Source organism: Thermobia domestica, chromosome 5 (assembly GCF_964235325.1).
Source record: "Thermobia domestica chromosome 5, izTheDome1.hap1.1, whole genome shotgun sequence".
In the NCBI taxonomy this organism is placed as follows: Eukaryota; Metazoa; Arthropoda; class Insecta; order Zygentoma; family Lepismatidae; genus Thermobia; species Thermobia domestica.
Window position 1 is genome coordinate 175,125,564 of NC_137458.1, and position 27,825 is coordinate 175,153,388.

The 27,825-nt window shown below is 36.4% G+C and overlaps 1 protein-coding gene across 1 annotated transcript in view; it reads right to left on the reverse strand.

The window, feature by feature from the left end:
- Window positions 1-27,825, reverse strand: part of LOC145686291 (32 kDa beta-galactoside-binding lectin-like) — a 164,515-nt gene that overhangs the window by 73,897 nt on the left and 62,793 nt on the right. Inside the window, exons 4-6 of the mRNA XM_081759429.1 lie at window positions 23,762-23,923; window positions 12,561-12,680; window positions 3,557-3,651 (exon numbers count right to left, since the gene is read on the reverse strand). Of these exons, the coding sequence (XP_081615555.1) occupies window positions 3,557-3,651; window positions 12,561-12,680; window positions 23,762-23,923 (377 nt within the window). The remainder of the gene's footprint in view (window positions 1-3,556; window positions 3,652-12,560; window positions 12,681-23,761; window positions 23,924-27,825) is intronic.

Genomic DNA, 27,825 nt, shown 5'->3' on the forward strand with positions numbered 1-27,825 from the left:
TGAATCAGGCCCGTATCCACGGGGGATGGACCACTAAATTTCTACTGGCCCCCTAAAATTTTCATGGTAGGCTTGCAAATGAATTATAATATGGTTGGATCGTTCCCCCTTAACTTCTACCGGCCTCCCTACAATTTTTTTTTTTTTTTTTTTTTTTTTTTTTTTTTTTTTTTGGCTGGCTACAAGCCTGAAGTGATTCGAAAACCATGTTTGGTTATTAAGGGACATTTCCTCTTCAATTGTTCTCGTACCCGCTATTCTTCTAATTAGTATCCGAAATGCTGTGCATATCGTGGTTTGAACCTCCCATTACTGACTCTTCTGTCCGTTTAAATCACTACTAGATTTCCTAAGATGAAGACAACCAGCAAGATACTGTAGCTGCACAGATAGCCTAGTTAGCGAGTCTTAGTACGACCTATTCTACATAGCACAGAAAAACAACAGAACAGATATTTCTAATGATTATATATATATTTCAAATGTCTATTAAATATGTTCAGTGAGCAGTTCAGGGTTTTTCTACTTTGTCATCTCATCGAAACGGGTTTGTGCAATGTGTAGTCCACTGACAAAAAAGAACTAGTATTTCAATTACTGATTTAAATGAACACTAAAATACATTTTTATTAATAAAACTTACTGATACATTTCCGTTTTTTTTTTTTTTTTTTTTTTTTTTGCAAAATATAAATTACAAGAATAGTAGGCCTAAATATCGGGGAGTAACCCGAATTGCATTTAAAAAATCAGTGCAGCTATGTCGAAATAATGCCAGTGGGAACTGTTCGAATCCCGGTGGGAGATCCTTGAAATTTGAAAGCATTACATTGGTTCTGATTATCCTCTGTGCTGAAAACGGTCTATAAATTCTAACGAATGAGTCGAATTGAGAACCTTATCCTATTCCATGAAGTCGGTTAAAGAACAATATACTGTGTCCTCTTTCCTTTTATAATTCCCCATTCAATAATTTTAGTTTATGAGTGTAAAGTACTTATGATGCGCAACTCAACTAAATTATTAGATGATGAAATATGATTTTGAATACTGATTTTTCTCAATTTTAGAGATGATTTATAATTTCTCTATCTTCCTGAAGATTATACAGTGTGATACTTTAATTATGATAAGCGAGCTGTAAAACTCAATGATTTGGAGGGAATTCTTATCGAACACATTTTTGAATTACGTCTAATGTATTAAAGAGTGTGAATAATGCTAAATCGTAAGACTACGTCTCATTGTACCATATGGGTAACAACAAAGGCTGGTAAAAATAAATTTAATGGATACTACAACAACAATACTGAAAAAAATCAAAACACACACAACCATTCATCTGAACAAAGGAAATTGCTCCCGAGTACCCACGAACCCAAGATAACAAGATGTCGCCTAGCCTACGATCTTCACTAAATACCAATTAAATAATAACAGCAAAGAAATATTAACAAATATTAGCAAATATCAATATTATATGTTGAGTGTGAAACACAATGAGTTGATATCTCTGAATATGCAATGAGTACTAAAAGTATAAAGTAAAATGAAAATGAAAATATTCTTTGACGAGTAACATTTTCTCTCTTTCTTTTGTATTTATGAAGTACTAGTATTCTGACATATACTGACATGTTTCATAGTTACAGTAAAAGTGAATTATAATGTTAGAATTCTTTGGCGTGTGGTCAAGGAGATTTAAATAAATAAATAAATAAAGTTTCCCCACGAGAGCCAGAGAAACTTCAACCTATGTCGTGATAGTCTTAGTACCGACTAAACGTTATAAATTATGACTTAAGACACACTCAACATTGAATCTGGACATAAATCCATAATACCACACGGAACCCATAATACCACCTTGTCAATAATGTATAACAAGCTAAAAGTGGCCAAAAAAGTGACTTGAGCCCTTTTGACCATATACCAAAGAATTATATTATAAAATATATCTTTATAATATATAGGGTACTAGTACAAATATGGCTGGTAAACGGCAGAATTTTGTGGGAAATCATACACAGGTGCGTGTTGAATCATTTATCACAATTATGAAAGCTGGTAATGCACGAGGTGTGGCAATTAAATAACGAGACTGCCCACCTCCTTTCACGCAGGATCGTGGGGGGGGGGGGAGGTAGCTAATGATGTGTTGTTGATTTTGAACCTTCATGAGCAGCCACTGTTTGTTTCATGATTCCGAAAGTTTTTCTTTTCTTTGCAGGCTTGCATGAAGAGGACAGTATTCTGAAGTCGTGCCAGAATCATGGTGAACAGTAAAGTTGAGCAGCGCATTAACATCAAATTTCTGGTGAAATAAAAAAAAACACCGACGGAATGCTGTGCAATGTTAAAAGAGGTGTATGGTGATAATACTATGTCACGTGCGGGAGTTTTCGAATGATACAAACAATTTTCAGAAGGTAGGGAGGAGGTTGAAGATTATGAACGACCCGGCCGTCCTTTGAGTTCAAGAACGGACGAAAATGTTCAAAAAAATTAATGAACTTGTGCGAAAGACAGATTCGTCTGGACATTCGGATGATCGCAGACTTGACGAACATAAACAAAGAGACAGTAAGACAAATTTTGCATGACACTTTAAACATGACAAAAGATTGTACAAAAATTGTCCCGAAAAACCTCTCTCAGGAACAAAAAGACTTTCGAAAGACCATTTTCTGTGACATCATGGAACGACTCAAATCAGAACCACATTTGCTAACACGTGTCATCACATGTGATGAAACATGGATTTTCCAGTATGACCCCAGGACTAAGCGTCAATCCAGCACTGGAAGACTCCCACATCGCCAAGAATGAAAAAAGCACGAATGAGCAAGTCGAAAGTGAAGGCAATGCTCATAGTTTTTTCCAGGTATCATCATGACTGAATGGGTGCCTCAGGATCAAACGGGGAATCAGACCTACTACAAAGAAGTCCTAATCAAGCTGAGGAAAAGAATAAGGAAAATTGGCTGGATTTGTGGAAGAACGATGCATGGATCCTCCATGAAGACAATGCGCTTGCCCATAATGCCCTTTCTGTGAAGCAGTTTTTAGCAGACAAGCACATTTATGTGCTCGACTATCCTCCGTATTTCCCAGACCTGGCTCCCTATGACTTTAATCTATTCCCAAAAGTGAAAAGTGCATTGAAGGGAACACATTTTCAGTCTGTGAAAGGGATGAAACGAAAAACGGCAGAGTTGTTGAACAGGGTGACATCTGATGACCTACAGCATTGCTTTGAACAATGGAAGGCACGTATGCAGCGGTGTATAGATAGGGGAGGGGAGTATATTGAAGGGGATAACAGTCAATTGTAACTTTCTTTGCAATACATCACATTTATGAGACCAGTCTCGTTATTTAATTGCCACACCTCGTATTTCCAAAATACTGTATTAAAGTCAACCAATGACTTTATGCATTCAAGAATATTGGAATTATGGCTACAGAATTTATTAAGAATAATTATTTAAATTGAAGGTAACTTCTGTATAATAGACCTAGAAAGGAATAAGTAAGAATATAAATATTTAGATACCCTTTAGCAGTTGGTGGAGTCGCGCCCTGGATTCTTATCATTCTTCCCGAATACATTTTATTTACAACAGCTGCAACTAATGGAACATTTTTGGCCTGGAAACAGAACAAGATTCAAAATACAATATGTACGTTCAAGATAATAATAAGCTGTTTAATTTTTAATAAATTGTGGCGTTGACTTACAAAACGGACAGTCAGGGCATAAACGACTGAAGAATGAATTGGATGCAATTTATTTGTTGGTCTTGTACTGTAGCACTTTTTTTGGTATGTATAGAAACTCAATAATGAAACAGTTGCTGTGTAGAGACACTGTTTTGTATTACCTTTTCTTTTTTCTCCTAATTTCTTTAAAATAACTTAGTAGTCCTGGGCCCAGCCTATACCCCCGTAAAAATTTTTAGGTCCGGAGAGTTTGATTGCTGGAATGAGTTATACAGTGACCAAATATAATTAAAATTTTAGGTAGACATTTGGTATCCTGTTCATTCTCTCTGGGTAGCCATTTTCCAAAATGGCCGCCACTCATATGTAAATGTCTATATATCTCGTGAACCAAGGTACTTAGAAAGGTGATTTTGGTGTCAAAGTATATGTTTTCGAGGTCGCTGAATCCAAATATGGCATCATCGGTAATGTCACTTAGAAACCTTACTAGCTGGCAACATTGTTGTCTTTAACGGCCAACTGTAAAAAGCTAGTAATGCATATTGCACAAGGATGTAGCGTGTCCGTTCCAGGACTACAGAATACCAATTTTTGCTGGTAGTTGACATCACAGAAAACAGATTTTAGAAATTAATATAAAAAAGTGGCTTTAAATTCAACATGGCGGTCAATATGGCAGCTGGTGACCAGGCCGCCAAGTAATGGAGTTATTCAAATGCCAATAATTCACTTATTGGCCTAAAGAGTTCAAACAAGAAGCAGGATGTACAGGAAAGGACAGACGTTCCAAGCGTTTACGGTTTAGGTCCAGGGAACAAAGCGTATTCTCAGGGGGGCGACAGAATTAAAAAATGCACACATTTTCAATGAAAAACAAAGCTTTGACCCATTGTTTCCAGACAACTATACCTACAAGGATGTAGCTACAAAATGTCCTTCAAAATGTACGTTGGAAATGTCCCGTAAGATTCCATTTGTAGTATGTCCGTACTGTGCATAACGACGTGAGGACAAGGGAGCAAACCCCTGTTTCTTGTTAATTCTTTCGTTTCCGGCGCTATAACCCCGTATGGGCCAGATAAAATTAAAATTTACTATAACTATAAAATTGTTTTGGCGCGGAGAGTTTGATTGCTGGAATGAGTTATTCAGTGACCAAATAAAATAAAATCCTAGGTAGACATCTAATATCCCGTTGATTCTATCTTGGCAACCATTTTCAATATGGCGGTTGGTATAACACCCACCAGATTATCATTGGAGCCACTTACACTTGATAAATGATTTTTAAAACAATCCTGTGTTTTTGGATTTGTTCAATCATATGAAATTATTTTCAAACTAATTTTAAATGTAGTACACTGTTTTTTGGAAATTAATATTACCAAGACATTATACCGTAAGGGCGAATACGAATCAAATATTTTAGTTTATGTAGGTAAAGAGCGAATGATAATACTGGATGTAAAATTTTATAATTTATAAGAAATAGTAAAAATCGTATGTACAAAATATTTCGCTGGATACAAATATATTTCTAACATATAATTATGATAGTTTTATTCATTATCAATCTTCTTTGTATAACGTAGTTTTTATGTTATCTCTGTCATGAAGCAGTTTGTTTGCTTATCAAAATTTTCTTGCTTATCAAAATTTTCACTTTGGACTTATTATTTGTTATTACATTGTGCACTATTACGCTTGCAGTAAGTCGTACACTTGTAAAATACACTTCTACAAGGACATCGATAATTATTACACAACTTGCATCCACATTTTCCAATCACATCATTTGGCAACGGGTTCATGAATTTTATTGGTCGCAAAACACCATTCAATTCAGTCCATCCAAAAGTATAGGGATCCAGTTCCGGAAACGATGTTTCTAATATGGTAAGGTCTTTTCTAATTGAATAATAGGCACGGAGAATGTGACCTTAGATTGACTTTGAAGTTGGGGTTAATTTTGCAAGCGGAGCATTTCTTATATATTCTTCATATCTTAGTTCGTTAAAAGTTGAACAGTTTGTGCTAGGTTTCCAAACGCGCAGTAGGTATTTCTCACCAACAGAGACTCCGATTGTGTTGTCCTCTGTCTCTACAAACTTCTGTAAATGCATTGTAGGTTCCGCACGCATAGCACCTTTCTTGGTTCCAATTTTGCTAACTTGGACCATCATTGCCTGTGAGTATACGAGCTTTTATAAGATTGTTGCAGAAAAGTGAACCAAATTTGGAGAATAGCGTGCGAAGAGGTAAAAAACGTAGTTTTTCGCCACTTCCATAGCTTACCCAAAGTTCTTGCAAACCTAAGAGCAAAAATTTCTCGACAAAGCGAAGAAGGAATGCAACAACATCGGCGTCATTTGAAAGAACAACAACTCTCTTCTTTCCTTGAAGTATTGCCGAGTATGTGTGAAGTACAATACGCAGGTCCGCTTCTTCCACGTTACTGTTAAGATCTTGTACAATTGAGGTTTCGGGATTAGAGGTTTGGGTTGCTTGTAGCTCATCACCATCATTAAGTATTTTACCAATAATTACAATAGGACCCTTAACCATCAGTGATGAGTCTTGTAACATGAAATCTCGCACACAAACATTTGCAGTTTTATCTTATTTTCTGTTGACGCCCAGAATTTATCTAATTAAATAGGAATGAGGGTTGAAGAGTCGATATATACTATTTCGATTGTTGAACAATCCGATGATCTCTTTATCCGCTCCGATTGTTTCACTGATAAGGGAAAATAGTTGTCGAAAACAATATGCAACTCTTGGGCATCACAAGTAGACATCACTGTCTGCAGAAAGCGGTGCATCACCTCACCGGAGTATTTCAGTGATGACATTTTAATGGTTCGCAACTGAGCCATGAAGTCGGCGATCAAAATTGTTGGAAGATGGGATGTTTTGGTAATTGTTTTTCTGGGTCGATTGCAATTGGCTTTCTAGCTCCGACACCAAAACGTATTTTTGTGGTTTCGTTGGTGCGTCTCCTTTGAAAAGTGCGTTTCTCTCCTCTTCAGTTGGTTCTCCTTCTGCCAAAACATTTAACAAGCGACGTGCAATTTCTTCGTCCACGCACTGTCTAGTTAGAAGGTTATGCAGCTTTACTGGATGCTCCTGGTAATCAATGGATTGCCTTGCTGAATCACAAAATCTAGCAAACGCTTAACTTGCACACCAAACTTTTCGCCTCTTATCCCGATCAGGTCACGATGAAGTACAGTTTCTTGGTGATTCATTAAACGAGAATTTGTCAGTTCTCTAAATATGTTGGTTATTTTCAGAATGTTATTATACACCAACTGCCATTTAGCAACGTATTCCACTTTTCTTGTTTGCCTAACAATCCCTTTCGAGCTTTTTTGGGATCTTTGGATACTCTGCTCAAGTTTCATATCCGGAGGGACTGCATTGAAGGAACCGTTCTTGTCTTTCACAAAGAAGTGTCCATCTTTAAACTTGCTGTAAAGATATGGCAATTTCATTTCTAGGTTTCTGGCCATTTCCAGGTACCACGAAGCATATCGCAGATAATTCGTGCAATCGAACTCGTGAAACACTGGCATCAGTTGTTTAACAGTGATGGGCCTGAGTATGATCTCTTTCTCATAAGGCATCTTGACACGATTTTGCTAGCTCTATCTGAGTTTGGAAAACTTTTTTGTCGTGCTTTGCCCAGAAGGCTTGCCATTGAAAAGTTCGTATAACTTGTGAAACAATATGGATACCTTGAAGAGAATGAACATAATGTGTTCCATGAAGCACAGTCTGTATTGTTTTATTTCCAAAAATTTCACATTCAATCATAGCCTCTTCCATTCCACTTCCAATAAATTACCGGCAAATTTAATGCGATTTTTTCCATATGGAAAGTGCCCATCATGGGATATAAATCCTGAAACTTCAGAAAACAAATGAGTATTATGTCCACCACAGTCCGAAAAACTGTTTCATCACAAGATACCGGAAGAACAGATTGATCTTGAAGCTGTCCACGAATATGTTGCCTACAGGTCGGCTGCAAACATTTTTTCCTCACTTTCCAGGTCAGCAACTCGACAATATACTTCGTCTTGGAAATGACTAGCTGCAGCTAGAAAGGAGTTTGCACGTGCTGACTCACAAATTCTAAAATATACAATAGAATACAATAAAGATGAGTTTCTTCCTTATCTCAGACAACTATAGACAGTTTGGACAAAATAGGAATTGAATCTTATGACATTTTTCAGGGAGCATTTAGTGCTTTACTGTGCGTTATATGCATAATTTTCTAGAGCAAATCAATATTTTTCATAAAAATGCCTGCCCCCCCCCCCGCAGCCCAGCTTTCCCCCTGAGAATACGCTTCGTTCTCTGGACCTAAACCGTAAACGCTTGGAACGTCTGTCGTTTCCTGTACATCCTGCTTCTTGTTTGAACTCTTTAGGCCAATAAGTGAATTATTGGCATTTGAATAACTCCATTACTTGGCGGCCTGGTCACTAGCTGCCATATTGGCCGCCATGTTGAATTTAAAGCCACTTTTTGCTTATATTAATTTCTAAAATCTGTTTTTCTGTGATGTCAACTACCAGCAAAAATTGGTATTCTGTAGTCCTGGAACGGACACGCTACATCCTTGTGCAATATGCATTACTAGCTTTTTATAGTTGGCCGTTAAAGACAACAATGTTGCCAGCTAGTAAGGTTTCTAAGTGACATTACCGATGATGCCATATTTGGATTCAGCGACCTCGAAAACATATACTTTGACACCAAAATCACCTTTCTAAGTACCTTGGTTCACGAGATATATAGACATTTACATATGAGTGGCGGCCATTTTGGAAAATGGCTGCCGAGAGAGAATGAACAGGATACCAGATGTCTACCTAAAATTTTAATTATATTTGGTCACTGTATAATTCATTCCAGCAATCAAATTCTCCGGACCTAAAAATTTTTACGGGGGTATAGGCTGGGCCCTGGACTATAGGTCTTTCTCTTGTTCAACGCCTCAGTTTCGTGCAACAAGAAATGGAAAATAACCTAGATAGAAACAGAACTTATTGGTTTTTATAGGAATTGCTGGTATAATTTTACTTCTTCCGATACTTTCAAATAAAACCATTACTTTATAAATAAATGTTGTCATTTGCTCTGTTTTCTGTGACACATTACAAATTATACAAATATTAATTCATGATTCTACCATAAGAGATAAGGATATAGAACCAGAAGTAACTGATGTCACAACACAGAATAAAAGGAATTAACGAAATTGGTCGAGATGTGTGTTGCAAAAACAGGATTCAAAAATTCTCTAACATCTGTGGGATATGAGCTATAGATAGCCACCGGTAAAATCGTTGTCATCCGTTAATACTCTAACGAATTTGCTCCATTAACGAGCTCAGCCAAGATAATTACTCTGGTAGCAGAATTCAAAAATTAGCTTATATGCATGGAATAACCTGCTGTGGATTCAAATGAGACACATGTTTGAATTGCCGTATTTTGTTTACTTGCACATGAGAAGTCACAGTTTTTGTATTGATGACACAATAGACATTCTAAAATCATATGAAATCAGTTAATGACAGAAAGAACACCCTGATTAGCAGCTGTTCTGACGTTTGGACCCACATTCCCCATCAGCTGTTCGAAGTAGTTTGCAATGAATTGACGTATTAATTTTCGAGCTCGTTTTCCCAAACATGACGTATTTTTCGTTTATATGGTGGCTGGAATATTTTTGCTTTTAAATGAGCCCAAAATTTCTCAATGGGACGGATTTGTGCCACATTTAGTAGGTTGCGCTCTTTGCGCAAAAACTTCACTTCCTCCCGGTCCAGCAGCTGCTGCGTCCGTATTGTATAGTAAGAAACTAAATCACGCAAAGAGGTGTAATCATTATCAGGATAGCTTTCTTTGATAGATAGTTTCTTTAGAATGCATTCATTTTGATATATATTTTGATTAATTGCACCCATTAATTGCTTATGAAAATATGGCCGAGAATGACCTTTTCTACTTATTGCCATCGAGATGAGTAGTTTCTGTGGAAATTTAGTTTTGAATTTAAATTTTACGGATTCAGGAACATGAATGTGACCAGATTCAAAGTACGACATATCTCCACTAAAATCATGCCCATTCATATCAATAAATGTTTCACCATTCATTATTACGTCACTACCATCATTAGAGGCACGAAACTCATCCCTGGCAATTTTGTTCACAACGACTTTTTGTTTCACACCTGCATATGGAGCATCCTTTTTTGTCTTCCTTTTGATCTCCAGTTCCAGTAGACACTTCCTCACAACATCACAACTCACTTTTAATTCAAGTGCAGGACTTAAAATGGTATATTCGTCACTAGCGTCCATCAGTGACTCAGTGTTCTCTTTGATTTGTTTTCGTCATAGTCATTTTTTCCTTCCTTCCCCTTCTCTTTTTTCATTGAAATCTTATCTTTGATCCTTTTTAATGTTCTGTACACAGCTGCACGAGTCAATCTTTCTTTTTGAAAGTGCTTCACAACTTCAACGTCAGAGAGTCCCGCATTCCTCAGCACGAAATCTCGAACATGAATCCGATTGACTTCCGCTTTCGATGGTTGCATATTTCCCGCTGACTGTCTCCTCAGCTGACACTGCCTATAATCGCATGACAGAGGGCGTAATGTATGAAACAGTGCAAACAGCAGTCTGCTCGGATGTGTGTGTCGTGAATAATACGTGTTCAAAATAGTGTCTCATTTGAATCCACAGCAGGTTATAGGCTATAGATAGGATAGCCATCATTAAAGTCCCCGTTATCCGCTAATATGTTAACGGATTCATTCAATTAACGAACTCGGCTGAGATAATCACTCTGGCTATCTGTTAAAAAAAAACTTGAATTAAAATATTTACTTACAGGTATGAAACAATGGCTATAGATAACTATCTTAACGTCTCCGTTACCAATTATGATGTTAACAGGTTAAGTATATTAAGGAACTCAGTAGAAATAATTACAACAGTAATCAAAGATTCGCTTGCAATAATGCAGTTATCTGTTAATCCGTTAACGGATTTGTTCCATTAACGAACTCGGTCGAGATAATTGCTCTGCTTATCTATTTCAAAAAGAAAATTTGAAAATTCAAATCCGTTCAAGAGTTATCGTTCAGAGTAAAGGGCAGATGGGTGACGTACTAACAATACAACATTTTAAGTCTCATACCATGATCCTATAAAGGTAACCAAGAAAGTTCTGCATCTTCCATCGCATCTTCGAAGATCGATATGTCACCTAAGACGTACCTGGAAGATCATCCAGCTTCGACGACCTTTTGCCAACGTTCTGGAAGGCCATGGATTACGTCGCAGTAGAACTTGGTGGGCCGTGAAGCGAAGAAGGTATCAAGTGCATTTTGCACCTCTACACTGAGAAAAAAAAAATGTAGGTGGCGTACTTAAAAAGATAGGTTACATGTGTAATTCCTGTAGTTTTTGGACTTAACGTACAGCAGACGTATAACTGAAAACGCATGTTTTATAATACTTGCTGTATAAGTGTTCCATCTATAAGTACTTTCCGTATAAAAAAATACAGGCGGTCAGGATCTCTCTCATAACGTATGCTCCGTACTGATTTCTATAGTAAGCAAGAGGATACCGTATATTTGTACAATATACCGATGTCCGGATAACGGATTTTTCTCTGTGAAGTAAGGATTTGAACTAGCGTCCTCTAAGATGATTTTCCAAGGAATGGAACAGGTGATAGGACGGAGCAATGTCCGGGAGTATGGCGGGTGCAATAGTGTTTCCCATCCAAGACATAGAATGGTGTCCCGGATCATCCTAGTCACTTGGGGCTTAGCGTTGTTCTATAACAAGAGGGCCCCTTAGTGATTCAGAAGTGCTGGCTCCAGAGGTTTGCGTTTTTCCTGAACACGGCTCACTGCTGACACCAGCTGGTAGCAGTTCCCGATGCACGATGCCGCGGGCAGTCCACCAAATAAATAGGAGGGCCGTCTTCTGGTTCAGTGCTGGTTTCGGCTATTTTGGAACCGGTTCATGGGATGCTAACCAATGATGACGGAGCCGTGGAGCTTCGTATAGGACCCACTTCTCATCACATGTCAACATCCTGTCCAGAAATGGCTCCTTACTCAGACGAGAAGCAAAGAAACACAGGTGTCTGCTCCCATTGCCTTGTCTCCCTGAGTCAAATCAGGTAGGAACCATCGGCCCAAATTGTAGTTTCCCAAGTTGATGAAAGTGCTGCCGAATGGTTTCTTCACTCACACTGAATTGTAGTCCCAATTCCTCACATATCTGGCCACTGTTCGCCTGAATTGCTGTCTGAAGATCTTCATTTTGTAGATGTGTTAATCTTCCGGCACGTGGTGCGTCTTCGAGTGTTTCGTCACCGTCCTTAAACTTATTAAACCACCGCTACACAGTCCACGTAGTCACGACACCCTCACTAAAGACATAGCATATGTTCCGCCCCGTTGCAGTGGCGTTTGACCCCAGTTTGAACTCGTATAGCATACATGCCCTTATGATGCTCTGTGGAGCTCCCATGTTCACTCTGTCCTTACTCAAGTTCACGGTGTAACTGAAATGCCACAGCCAGATAGTATGTTGGATATACCCACACCAACAACTGACCTTCGCCTTATCTCCATTCGCATTCAACTCATGGTGTGAGGGCCAATTGAGCACAGACCTCCACAAAAAGCGACAGAACTTTCTTGATTATCTTTATAAAAATAAAATAAAAAAACAATCAAATTGAACTTGCGTTTAGTTTCGATCGATTATATGTATTATACTAACCTGTTCAGATGACATTGATGATATTTCTACATTTTCTATGCTATCATAGAATAAACTATCATATTGCATTGAATTGCTTTCAACTGTGTTTCCGGATTCATCTTCACCATTATTTTCTCGCTGCAAATTAATTTTAGAGATAATAAATTTCTCATTCTCTTGAATATATATTACATCTATTCATATGTATACATTTTTCTAATTTTTATGGATATGTGTACTTTAGTAAATTTATATTGAACACTCCATACTTATTAATCATTAGTGTACTGAAGCGAGTTCTATTTCAACTAAGATTCTCGTACATCAAGAATTCAGAACAATAAATAGAGTTTATACTATCTTACGCTAAGAAACGACTTTTCCAGTTACAGTTTAGAATTACTCACGTTCTGATTTATCTTTCTTCTTCATCTATTTAATTTCTTCGAAGTACCATTTTGTTTAAATCTTAATATAGGTAGATGGTAAGGGAAAACTAGATGTAGGCATAAAGATATGATGTTAAACAGAAGAAATCGAAATGCACTTTTCTTTGTGAGGTCTCATATTCTTGTATTCTCTTTTGCTAGCAGTTAACATCACAATAGCCTATTACTCAAGAGTAAAATTGGATCTGTAAAGGTAGGGGGACGCATGACGTCACGCCGTCCCTCGTACCTATTGTAAATTTTTAGAAAGTGGGGGAACGCCAGAAATATTTTCAGGAAGTGGGGTAACGACGTACCCCGAGTTCCTCCTCACTTTTACCCCTGGTACTACTACTGACAAATTGTGTGAGGAAATACTCTGAAATTAAAGAAAAGGAGAAACTTAAATGAACCAAAAATAAGGGGTTTATTTTTTAGAATTAGGAAAAAACAAGTTTGGTTTCTTTCATAGTGTGACACTGCCACAAACTATCAAATTTTGCGAATTCAATACTAAAACTTGAATTAGTGCATCTATGACTACAGGTTGCAATAAAGGAAGGAATAAGACATGTTCTTCGGGTACTCAATCCATATCAAAGTGCCATTACTCTCTCTCTCTCTCTCTTTCTTTTAGTGTCTTTACTCTATGGAAACTAACATTAAAATTGAAAGTGTTAATTAGTAATTAGTCTCTCTCACTTTCGGTTGCAATAAAAATAATAAAATTAAGGTGAAACATTCTTGGCACAGCCATATCAAAAAACTGCTTGTTGCTAACTATTTTTTTTAAATTCACTATGCGACCAATGTTGTTACCAAAAAATAATAGATAGATTTTCATTACTTCCAGTTTCAAAAGATAGATAAAAATTGAGACAAAATTCATTTTGAGACGCTGAATCTGTATCAAAAGTAGTTTCTTATGGGCCCATCACCGTTCTTGCTCTATGGAAATCAATATTGAAACTAAAGTACTAATAAATTCCAATCATTTCCAGTTTTATTCGAATGTTGTGGGTGGTGACGATATATTCTCTTGAAACACTGAATCGAAAGGTGAAAGCCGCTTGTCGCTATTTATTACAGTTCTTGTTCCATAGCGATCATTTTTAAAACCGGAAACAGTTTATTTCTACCAGTTTTGTCTTGAATAGAAGGCTAAGGGAGGATATAGTACTTATTCTTGATACGCTCAATTTATTACAAAATACCATTACCGGTTTTGCTCTATGGAAATCGATATTAAAGTAGGAGATACTAATAAATTTCAACCACTTCCGGTTTTGATAGAATGTTGCAGGTGGTGATGGTATGTTCTCTTAAAATGCGGAACCGATTGCAAAAAAAGAAAAAAAATCTGCTTGTCGCAATCTTAAAATTTTTGTTCAATGGTGATAAAGTAGAAATCGGAAATGGTTGATTTCTACGTTGATATCGGAAATGACTATGATCAACTGCATAAGATGAAATCAACCACATAGGTTTAAATAACCTATTCATGGGACTCTGAGTCGATTGCAAAAGGACTCACTCGGAGAAGGGGAAGTAATGCTCCAGGAAGTTTGGCGTTATCTATTTCTTGGCACGTAACTTGGGTTGAACGATGTGCTCGACGAGAAACAGATATGAAAGGTAAATAGTGCGGAGGCAATTTTGGTTTATGTAATTGTATTTCTGTTGTTGGAATGGAACGGTATGCTGCATCTTGAATAGATTCAGTAAGCGCAGCTATTGTGTTATCAAGATCATATTGTGTAGTAGGCATAAGTAGGGTTTTAGTAGCATTGTCCAAATCGGTGCGATATTGTTCCCAATTAGCTCGCTTGTAACAGAATACTTTCTGAGGAGGTAGCTTAGGTTGAGAGTGAGGAGAGCAGTAAAGTTCAAGTTTGATAGGTACGTGATCGCTACCAATGGAATCAAGCACAAGCATTTGTATACTCTGAGAGAGAGATGTTGATGTGATTACAACATCAGGAGTTGTATTGCTGACGGGGCGTGTAGGCTTCGGTAACACATGGAACTCGGCAACTGTTTCAGTGTGAAGAAAGTTTAGAAAGTTAGTTTTGTCCCGCTGTGACCGACTATGAATGTTTAGATCCGCCAAGATAATGTAGTGCCGAAAGTTAGAATCGATGTATCGAAAGAAGTCGTAGTTGATTGTTTTGCCTGGACGAAAATATATGGTGACGAATGTGACAGTGCGGCCTCGAAAATAAATAGTCGTGACATTATGCTCAGGAAGGTGGAGTGTGAGCGGAAGTGGAACCGTGACTGCTCTATAAGGAAGGCGTTGACTAACACCTATAGCTGTACCTCCGTAGACTCTTGGACCGGATGGAGCATCATGTCGGAGTAAGTGATATTTCGGAAAGTAACAGTTCAGATGTGGTGCGAGGTACGTTTTGTTAAGTGCAAAGACTGCAATTTGTTTTTCTTGAAGAAGTTGTGTAAAGAGCACCTGATGTGTTAAGACTGATCGAATGTTAAGAAAAACTAAGCTATAAGCAATAATGATACGTATTATACTAGCGTATGTAGAAGTACCCATATTAAACGCAGACTTCGAGTGGTTGAATTTGAAAGTGAACTGTAGATCCGGAATATGTAGCATGAAGTTGTAAGTTAAACAGTAATTTGGCTGCATACATGATCTGATTTAGAATATAATTGCGATCAAAAGGATGGATATTTTGTAGAGAAATAGTGAGGAAGCGTAATAGGTCTTCAACCGTTATTGGATGGCGCAGTGAATTTGATGGCGGTGTTGAGTGTCAACAGAGGGTATGGGTACAACAAGTTCTGGCTTAGCTGGATCGGGTTTAGGTTTAGCTTTACACTTGTAGCTATAGGTAATGTGTCCCTCAGAACATCGAACGCAATGTGGTGGTTCCTTAATATTAGGGCAGCTTTTTGTAGGATGTTCAAGTGAACAGTAGCCACATTTGATGGTGTTCGGACACTCAGATGTCGGATGGGAATTGTATTGTTGGCATTTCTCGCATCTAACAGGCAGAGGTGCTGGTGTGCGAGATGGTTCCACCTTGTAACGACGCCGGTATATATATGCACCGTGGAGAAGAAGTTGGTCGATTAGTTTTGTTGATAAGTAAGAACGCGGACTAAGTATGTTGGACCCTGGTTATTCTTTATACGTATACAACGCTTGACAGGTAGTCCTTCTTGATGCAATTCGGAGTAAATTTCCTCGTCAGTGAATTCAGGTTCCACGCCACGTATGAGACTGATAACACTGGAGTACGCCGTGGTGAATGTGGAGTTTTTCGTCTGCTTGAACTTAAAGTTGATATTTTTGCTTTCAACCCAAAAATTTCAAAAGTAGCATTGTTGCGGACATGTGTGGGGAAGTTCGGATTTGTCGATTTCAGGATGATACCCCGGCGCGTCTTGATGATTTCTCGTATTTCTGGACGAGGAACATACTTTACTAGTTGTTGAAAGACAGCGCGCACTGTGTCGTATTTTGGATCGTAATCAGTTAATAGGAAGTTATAAAATGCTTCTTGGTGTAATATTGATTGATTTCCAGTGGAAGTGGATGCCCAATCCATATTGGTGCTGACATTAGCAGTAGTAGGATCTGCTGTTGGTGCAAGTCGTTGTTTCTTCGGATCTAATGTTTGTTCGCCGTCAGAAAGATATCTGGATCGAATTCGTTGTCCGGTAGTTACACAGTTTGCATAAGTGGTAGGAACAGTGGTGGTAGTTTGTACTAGCCGTGTAGTGCCGGTAACAATACGCGGTTGCGTTTTTTGGCGACCAGGTGGGCCAATGTTCAATGGAGTCGCTTGAACAAGATTCGATGGTCCGGAAGCATTGCCAGAGTCCGCCATAGTGATGAGAAGTCCTAGGGCCAAAGCCCAAACGAATATGAGAGAAAATGAAAAGATGATGAGTTTAATGAAATTGAAGCCCAGATGTAGATGAAGAAAATAAAAAAGATGTTAGATGAAGTTCAAAAAACAAGACACCCTCCGAAAGTGAAAACTTTCGTCAGACCCCTGAGCGTTCTATTTGTGCTATGCTCGCAAGTACGTATGCTATACTTGGTCCTCGCTGGCACAGTAACTGACACAAGAGAGGTTAGATTTCTTGGTAAGGTATGACCAAAGATATCGCCTTCCGAGCGTATCAGAAATAACTACTTACTGGCTGTGAATATTTGCATTGCTCACAGCCAATAAGTAGTTATTTCAAAGCTTTTCGCAGTATATTTGTCATTTATACCAAGTAACAATTAACGTTCTGTGTTTTCTGTAATTGGCCACAATAATAGTTTTTTATACTTGTGAATAGTCTGACTACTGTTACACGAGTAACAGTTGCGCCACCTGTTGTTCTTATGTGTTAGGACTAAAGAATAACATAAGAAAGAAAGATTACAGCAATGCTACTCATGCATTGTGGCTTCTATGCGATGTTTCTTTTTCGGCGCTATTTTTTTTCGTCTGTATCCCTCCGCTTGGGCCGGAGCTAACGTTGCTATAGTAATCGTGCTCTATCAAGATGTAACTGTATATTTTCGACTAAATAGACAGTAAATAACAAACATGTGTTTTAATTTTTGTAGTACTAAATTGTCCACGTAAATAAGCTTCCTTTAGACTAAGTTTCACGCATCATGACACTTTTCGTTAATGAGGTATGACCCAAGTGTAGGTTCAAAATATTCTACAGTAACATATAGTCATCTTGTTGATCCAACGGTTAATGCAGTTGGGTTGCAAGTGTCCACCCATCGTTCCCAAACAACCCAATTTGGTTTCAAAATTGTTAACCACACCGCGTGGTCACATTTCTACCCAATCATTTTCCTTAGTGTATGTTCCTTAAAAAAAAAAAAACATAGTGCAGGAATTCAGTAAATTACATTCCTGCAACCTATTACCAACCACTCAGCATCATGCTGAGTGAGATTCAGGTCTCTCACTAGAAAAATTGATTAGGAAACAACTCTTTTCAGATTCTGAGCTACAGTTTGGGTTAAACGGCTTGGATGTTTCGAGTGATTAATTTACTTACTGCGCTAGAGATAATTGTAACTTTAAAATTGGACTAAAGATAGGGTTCAGATCCACAATATGGGTTTTATAGCGTATAGAACATTAGAGTTCTCAACATTAGATTTTTTCTTTTCAAATAGCCCTTCAACATCCGCTAAATAGAAAAAAAAATCATCTTTATTGCGAAGAAACCTAAGTTCGATTTTCAGGCACCTGAAACTACTTGTCGGAAAGAAAATCAACTCCTTCATAAAATGCTCTCTTGGCTAATTCCCTTAGGCTAAGTACATAAAACAATAAACTGATAAAATTCGCTAATGTAGTACTCCTTAGTATGTTTTATACAGGGTGCTTCAAAACGACATCGACCACTTTTGGGAGGTGATTCCTTACACCAAGATAATACAGAAAGTGTAGGCCAACCTGGGTGCACAAATGCTTCCTTTCGTAGTTATAGGCTGCCGAAAACATGAAAAAATGTAACTTTATATGTCCATAGCTGCAATACTATAGGACCTATTGTAGTCGGATCAGGGCTTCACTGAGGAACTAGTATGTGGCCTATCCAAATATTCAAGTTTCAGAATTCTGTGGTACCTCCGCAACAATTTTTTTGGAGGTAGTTGGTGAGTACTTCAGATTATATGCCTGTAGCTAAACTCCCTCTAGAAAAAATTGTTCCGCGAGTACCTTAGGATTCTGAAACATGTATTTTTGAATAACGCACATATTAGTTACTCAGTGAAGTCTTGACCCGACTACGGTAGGTCCCATAGTTTTGGAGTTATGAACTTTAAAGTTCATATTTTCATGTTTTCGGCAGCCTATAACTCCGAAAGGAAGCATTTGTGCATCCAGGTTGGTCTATACTTTTTGTCTTATATTGGTGTCGAGAACCACGTTCCAAACATTGTCGATGTTGTTTTGAAACACTCTGTATATAGCTATACATTAACAGAACACATTTTTACTTAATTTTCTACAATCAACTGTTATGAGGAAGAGAATAAAGAAAATGTCACTATTGCTCTTTTCGAAATAGCTTCTTGAGGTAGGGGCTGATGTATTTGCTGAGACTGTGTGCTTAGTTATAAATGAAGATATGTTACAAACAATCCAAGAGGAGTAACAAATTCGGTGCGTTTCTGTAAGGCATTTATGTCTTTAAAATACTTAGCCATTCACCTTTGTCACATTCATATGGATCAGAAAGCAGTTTTTACACCCGGGATATTGTATTTCAATACGGAAATTGTTACCTTTCTTTTTGAGTGTAGATATATTTTCTTCTGAAACTACTAAATTTGATTTTAGGAAACTTCCCAGAGTGTTTGGTGATAGAGTATTTTTGGAAGAAAATATAAAACCCATGGATACTTCTCTTTTGTAGCGTCAGGAATCAAAATTATAAAGAAGGAAATTTTTGCTGGGAAATTTCATTTTTTTTTCTCAGTTTCAGCTAAACTTGCCGTCTTAATTAACAGCACTCTTTATAGGGGCGGATTTCCCAATAGGCCCGGTAGGCCCGGGCCTATGGGCGCAAGCTCCCAGGGGGCACACAAACGAGAGAAAAAAATTTAAAAAATATCTAGAAATAAAAATAAATAGCCATAACTTAACATATTTTTTGAATTCATTAAAAATATCAGGCTAATAAAGCATTCTGATTTTGAAGTTCATTGGAACAAATAATTGTTGGTAAAGTTAAACTATTTTTCAACATTAAGCATCAACTTCGTTCCAGCATTGATCTCAAAAACGGGAGAACTGGCTGTAGGAATGTCGTTGAGCGGTACGCATCGTATTGCCACAGTGGAGTAGTGTTTAAGTAATTAACATATAGGCCTGATATAATTTTTTAAGAAAGGTTTTTAGGAAAGTAACTTTAAAAAGACTAGGGGACGGAAAAAATTATTGGGCCTAGGGGCGCCAAAATGCTAAATCCGGCCCTGACTCTTTAACCAATTAAAATGAATAAAGTAAGTTATAATCTATTACAGTCGTTAATTATAGCAACAGGAACTGGCAATTTTGTTAATATATCTGCTTTTTATAAGAATAATATCCCACTATGAGTTGAATTTTGATGATTTTTGTAAAATGAAGACTGATGGAACATTTCAATGGCCATATTTGACAATAGCACATAAAATTAATATATTTCCGCCTACAGTATATTCAACCATATGACAAAAACCTTGTTCACTATTGCTATTATCTATCAAGTTTCAAGTCTTAAATTTAGAAGTTTTACTTTAAAGACATAAAATAGATATGTGAATATAGTGTCAAAACATATGAACAAGATTACAACTTACAGCCTAGCTGCTGAAGTCCCCATTCAATGTTACTCCATCCATGAATCAGATTACTAAATGTAGAAAAACCTTGTTTCATAGTTCAAGTAATATGCGAATGTAAAGTACCTTTCTGTTAAGCAATGATTCAATATGTGCTTACGTATTACCAAGTATATATGCAACACAAGAAAAATCTTATAAGACTTCATCTAAGATCAGGAAAAGTACATCGTGATTTCATGTTTACTAAGTATGGTTCATAAGTTTAAAGAAATACCTTGAAATATCTATACGCTTACGCATTTTTAAAGCAATTTTTTAATCCATAAAAGGGTAGAGATGAATCAACCACATTTACAAAGGTATATTTTTTAAACACCGAAGGACGCAACTGCTGCGTCAGGGCTTTAAACTTTAATACCTCAGCCGCTAATTAAGCTAAGAAGATAAATTTTGGTACCAATGTGTTCCGAAGGATGAAGCTTGCCACCGATATGCATTTTATGTATGTGGAGAGTACCACGATGAAGAGGAGGAAGGGTAAAGTAATTCTTTTTCATCAGGTTTTCTTTTGGGGAGCAATTGGTGGTACAGTAATAAAAATGGGTATAGAAGCAATAAAGTAGTGCACTACACGCTAATACTCTGTAAAAGTATTTGTTGCATTTATCGGGGAGTAGGGGAGGGACAAAGTTGGCCAATTTTTTGAGTCTGAGTTTCTTGACGTAAATTGTACATTTATTTTCTGGATGGTTTCACAGAAGACTAGATATCTTTTTACTGAATTGGTCTCCTCAAATGTTGCCTCGTTGAAATCTCTTGTCCTAAACAATATAATCACATATCATGATAACGCATGATCAAAGAGGATAAAATAGGCCAAAACCTCTGAAATTTGAATTTTGATAATTTTTTAGGCATAAAAGGGAACGACTTGAACAATCAAAGCTACAGAGTTGCATACATCGGTCCTATACTACCATAGCAAATTTTTAATTTTACAAATTTCCAACGACGTATGAATCATAACTCTGTGATAATTATGAAAGTCACCAGGGCTGACAACTTGAAGGTCTGCAACAGCCCTTCGAAAATGATATATAGGGCGTTTCTATAGGAATTTTGTTCTGGATTTTTATCTCGTTTTATATTGTACCAATGGCTACCATTTTTTAGTTTTCTCACAATTATATTGCCTATACAATAGCTTCATTTTGTCAGCGTAGGATAACTGTAAGGGTTGCCAGAGCCCCCCAAATTCTATTTTTTCATATTTTTAAAAGGATTTTTGTTTCTTCTTCTACGAATAAAGTGGAAATTGTACAAGTGTTACCTCATTGAGATCAGTGTTCTTTAAGCTTCCCAACGAGGTATCAATCATTACCCTATGATGATTAGGGCGTCACCAGGGTTCTCAACGTAAGAGTCTACGATTTCGTTTAAATCCCTGTTCGGTGTATAAAGGATATATTTGTGTCCTAGAGAACAATTACCAATTTTATTAACAATTCCCTAATTTAATGAGTGTTCCTATGTACTCTTCCATATATTAAAATATTTACACCATGATACCAGGGTCCTATTCAAGGGAATGAAACCTTGCTCATGCATATAGCCATATTACGCAATAAAGCCTCATCGAAAATGATAAATAACCTAACGTTTGATAATACACATTGATTGCATATACTTTTGGCATTATTTTTACCCTTAGAAAGAGACAAGCAGGACCAACTAAATTTAAAATATATTCAAGATCTAGAGAACATTCATTAATATTTATTTTGTGGAAGTTTCATGTGCCCTTCCCAAACTTTTTAAGAGATAGCATCAATGTACCCGTGTCTTATAAAAGAAATTAAACACCTTGTTCTAAACAATATAACCACATAGCATGATAACGCATGATCAAAGGGGATAAAATAGGTCAAAACTTCTGAATTTGAGTTTGATAATTTTTAGTCATGAAAGGGAGCGACGTGAACAATCAAAGTTACAAAGTTTCATACCTCGGTCCTATACTACGATACCAAATTTTTAATTTTACCAATTTTCAAATTTAAGGAGTAGGACACTAAAATTTAAAGAGTGTATCATGGTACCCATGCACTATTCAAGCAAAGAAACCAATATATTCATACATATGGTCATATGATGCAATAATGCCTTATCTTAGTGGACTTTGGGCCAATACATTTAAAATTCCGCCTCATGGTAATTCAAATTTTCCATTAACATTCAAATTCTCGCCAAATTATTAAACGTTGCTCTCATATATTTTAAACAATGCTTGTCTGTAGAAAGATACTAGATGAACCATATATTTGCGTCCTAGACAACAGCCACCAAATATAGGAGTATATCTATGTACCTCTCCAAAATTGCAAAGGGGTATCTTTCACATGGTACCTTTTTCATGTGAAAGATAATGGATTGTTGTACTCGATTATATAACCATGAAGACGATAAAAACACAAAAAAGAGGGTAAAAGAGGTAAAGAAAAGTTCAAAATTTGATTTTTTGACATTTTTTACCTATAAAAAAGAACAAGATAGACCACCAACCAAACTTAGCATTCATACAAAAGTTTTATACTACCATACCAAACTTTTAAATTTGGCAAATTAGTGTCACCAAACAACTATTTTCTTTCTTCCAGAATTTTTGTTGACAAATTTCCTTGTGTCTTCTCTCCCTCCCTGCTCTCAGCTTCAGTTGCTTACTGATGACTGGCGATCATTGTTGTAAATTTATTTATTTCCTATATTATAAGGAGTACTTCTCCTTCAGAAAGATTGTTTATTATTTCTTATTTTGTCTTTTTAGTTCTCAGTACTCGTGTCAATACCAATCAACTCTACATCTAACACTTCCTTTATTTCGATTTACAATAACTGAGGTCCCTAGCATTACATACGAGATAAAAATTGAGGTTGTAACATCTCGGAAAATACCAAGAAAGTGACGTCTCGTCTCGGAAAGTGTATATCTTTCTGTTGGAAGAGCTCTCTCTCGTTTCGTATTTCGTGAAGAAAATTTTGTGTCGTCTCCTTTCTAGATTTCCCCCTCCCCTCTCAACGTTTTTTTCACATTGGTGCTTGTGTCTGTGGGGTGATATCAAGGTTAAAGTTTATGCAGCACATGTAGACTACTCGATCTGGACACATGGATGAAAAGAATGACGGATGTTATTTCTAGTACAACCCAAAACATTTTCTAGAAAATATATTGCAAAATGTTACTTAGATATACTGCAGGCGGCAAAAGAGGCACGTGTGGAATGTTGACATCGCAGGATTGCATTGTAAGATTTTCTTCTTGCTAGGAACTTTTGTAAATGTAACAGAATTTTCATACTAAGATTTTGTATTCTTGGAAAAACTTATGGACATCTTATAGTTTTAAAGTGACAATTTCAGTTTTTAAATTACTTATAACTTATATATAGAAGTTATCTACTCACCTGTTCATTTAGTCCTGATGAGTATTTTGGCATCAATTTCAGTAGCTCATCATCATACTGTATCTGTGTAATACTGACATCTTGAGCTGCTGTAATATGTGTAACTGAGTCGAATGGAAGTCTGTGCTTATAATCAGCAAAATGTTTTCCGTTGATGGAAATCTAAAAAGGAAATAAAACAATTGTGTTATGAGCAAATAATACATGTCACTTATTACGAGCCATATATTATATCACACATGGAAGCAAAAAACAATTCAACAATTTATGTCATGAGTTTTTCTTCATATAAATGCCTCGTTTAAAGAAAGTTTCATTATGTTGGTAGATAGATGTGATCCAATGCATTGAAAATGCAAATTAATGCAAGGTTGATACTTAACAAATGATCCACATATATGTTCATCAGTTGTATGTTTAAGTAAATGTTCAACTTGGGAGACGCAAGAAATCTATAAGGTATATCGAAATCTACCTGATTTATGTGTCCTACTTTAACGCTCATCGAATGTATACTATGGCCTCTATGAAAGTTTAGTATGCAGGATAACCATTAAAAAGAATATAATAGGAAATAAACTTTTGACTTTGGATAGGAAGCAAGCAAAAATGAACCAAAAGATTGGGATTTAAAACTAATTTTGTGGTGAAAACAGAGTCGTGCACTGTAATATAGACTTCTGTCGTATATTCAGTAAGGCGCCTATCTCAATTTGAGACTAAAGGCATCAATGTAATCAATACAAAATAACGTGATCATAGGATTACTTCATATAAAATAATAATGGAGATGGTATAATGAAGAGCAGTGAATCCTAACCTTTTTAAATTAATAACACATTTTACAGAACTCTCAAGATAAACCCCTGAAATAGAGTGTTACCCTTGCATTCTTGACAAATGGTGCAAAGGTGATGCTACAGAGGTGCGAGACTTTTCAACTTTATCTCCATGATCAGTGCTGGAGTTACGTATAAGCTAAATATGCTATAGCTTAGGGCACCCTGTCTTGGGGGTAGAGATGCAAAAAAGCCGGCTTTTTTGAATCGATGGTTTTTTTCACATAAAAAGCCGGCTTTTTTGGGGAAAAAAACGAGAATTTTGGAAATTTTGGCTTTTTTCATTTTCATGATTTTTCTATCTAAATAGCTTTCTTATAGTATATTCTATACTTAGATAAGAATTCCATGACCTAAATGCCATATTTCGATCTAAAATTCACCATCAAGATGGATGGAGCACATGTTTTACGAATTAAAGCTAACATGAAGAATGTAGTATTTGAGGGCAATTTTAGAGGCTATTTAACTTTATTTTAACTTTTGAGCTATCGATTTTTTTCTTCTCGATATCATTTCAGTTTGTCGTCTGTTTCATTTCTAAGAGCTTAGTACTCTAGCTTCTAACGCAGAAGTTAAACTTAAGTTTTTCTATATATCCGTCAAAGCGTACGTTTTTCAATATATCCGTTTAACCGTACTTCCACATTTCTGTTATACTGTAGCTGTGCAACGATTTAGCAATAATTTTCCGGATACAACCTTGAATACTAATTTATACAAATAATCAGTAGCGGATTTAGAAACGTACTTTGGGACGGGTTTCTCTGATTGTTTCATTTTCTAAAATCTCCTAATTTTATTTGGGAGGAGCTTGAAGTTTATGAGTACAGGCATAACTAATACTGTATTTCGTTTCGTTTATATCTTTAGCGATAATCTTCCGGATACAACCTTGAAGATCATTTTATACTGAGAATCAGTGGCGGATTTAGAAAAGTATTTTGGGAGGGTTTATTTCTTACTAATGTTTAGTTTTTCTAAACATTCGTAATTTTTATTTGACGGCAGCTTAAAGTTTATGAGTAAAGGCATAACTAATAGATATTTCGTTTGTTTTAGACATTCCGTAATTTTGGGGAACAGGCTTCAGTCCGAAAGACCGCCCCCCCTAACCCTCGCAAAACCGTCACTGCTGGTAATTAGCAATAATAACGATTTAAAAACAATAAGAAATGAAGTCAGCCAACTCACAGTACACGCACTAATTCTACTTCATAGATGGAATGAAGAAAAGTTTTGTCAGAATGGTCGAATGCTGAGTTGAATTCCGGACTTCTCGATAGAAGCGCAAAAGCTCCAGTCAATCATGTTTGTTGTGCAGTTGTATTTATCTTAACTTAAATATATTCCGTAGTCCTTTTTTTGTGTGTGTGTTGGTGGGGTGGGGAGAGTTCCATAATGATATGAAGGGTGTGAGCCAAGAACATGGTAACTAACAAATTTTCAATTGCTGAGTTACGCAGCATCAGATAGGCAGCAACGCATACCGCTTAGTTTAATCCCTCATGTATAGACTTATGTGAAAAATCAGCTTTCCGACTTTCAAAATGGATTGTGCAGCAGAAAATTTCTAATTTCTTAAAATAGTAAAATTATGGGTTACCATGTTCTTATCTCACACCCTTCATGTTCAATCCCTCTTGTTAAAAATACAAAAAACTTGAGGACTGAATAAACCGTGATGGTGCTTAGATAAAACTGTAGAATTTCAAAAATATACAAAACCAAAAGCTCTAGGTGTGCAGCCTTTAAGTGTATCATATAAATCTAAGTATTTTTCTTATGTTTTATTTTAATTTTATTTTGTTTCAAAAAGAGGGTATGGAATATTTTGAAGTAAAAATACTACATAGAATTTTGCTACTTATTTCAGTATTTTTTTAAAAGAAGTATTTACTTTTAGGGTTGGCTGGTTTACACCAGCTGTTTTTCTTCATTTCTTTAAATAAACAACTGGTTTAAACCGGAAAAAAAAATAAAAGGTACGAAAAATGCGAATCGTGTGAACTTCATGGTGACGTTTCCATACATCAAACCATCTGCATTAGTTTTATTTCCTTTTCACCTTTTAATCAAGGTGTCCCATGTTCAATTCTCGGTCGAACCACAACCCTTCTTTCATGCGTAAACAAAGTAGCGGTTCGGATGTCACTTTAAGCGAAAGTCTTCTCCTTGATAACCTCGGTATTACGTAAGGATGTTAAGCCTGAACATGCGAAACGAAACTAAATTGTATATTTCTGCATGCCTGAATGCCTGTTGTTTTATAAAGAAGCCAAGGTTGCTTAAATATACTGATATAAATTGACAAAATTTATCGATTGCTTACGTAGCTTCCAACATTAGCTTGGATTGTACTTTCAATGATATGTACGCACTAAATTTGTAATTTAATACCTCAGTTTTAGCGTACTGATTATGATACGTTGACCTTTAAATTTTACATGCAAAGCAATAACAGGATTTTTTCCGTTATTGTTTTACATTTAGAGTAATGACGGGATTTTCCCGATGGCTAGGGCGGGAGTTTCTCAATTTAAGAAATTTACTGACCGGACTTCTTTAAGCTTATGTGACCTCTTCCAGCATAACCCCGTTGTTGCATAATAACACCAAGGCGAAACAAACTTATTTCTGTCAATATGTAATATAAATACATAAAGCAAAATATCTAAACCCCAAAAAATCTGGTTTAAACCAAAAAAGCCTAGTTTAAACTCCCCCCAAAAAACGGGTTTTTGGCATTTTCAAAAACAACCATGGCTCTTGCCAACCCTGCTTACTTTTGTATGTAGGAGGTTAAAAAAAATCTTATTATATACATTGGTTAATCCTTTGGAATTCATAATGTAAATATGTTGAGAAGTAAAACTGTTTGAAATATCTTTTCGAAATTCATGGTTTATTTTCGAGGTTTTATATTATTATTGGCATCAACCACTAATTAAATGACTTTTTGTGTTGTAGAGAAGCGAAACAAAATCTGGTTTATCAATTTAAAGCAGAATTTTCAAAAAAGCCCAAAATTTCCCAAGCAAAAAAGCGAAGCAGAAAAAACCGAGTTTTTTTCCAAAAAAGCCGTTTTTTTTCGAGCCCTTGCATCTCTACTTGGGGGCACTAAAAACTTAAAGGAAAAGAGAACTTAATGTACAAATTCCAAAATGTATTGTAAGATAAAAAAATATAAAAATAAAATAAAACTTACATGTAACAACAGTAGTT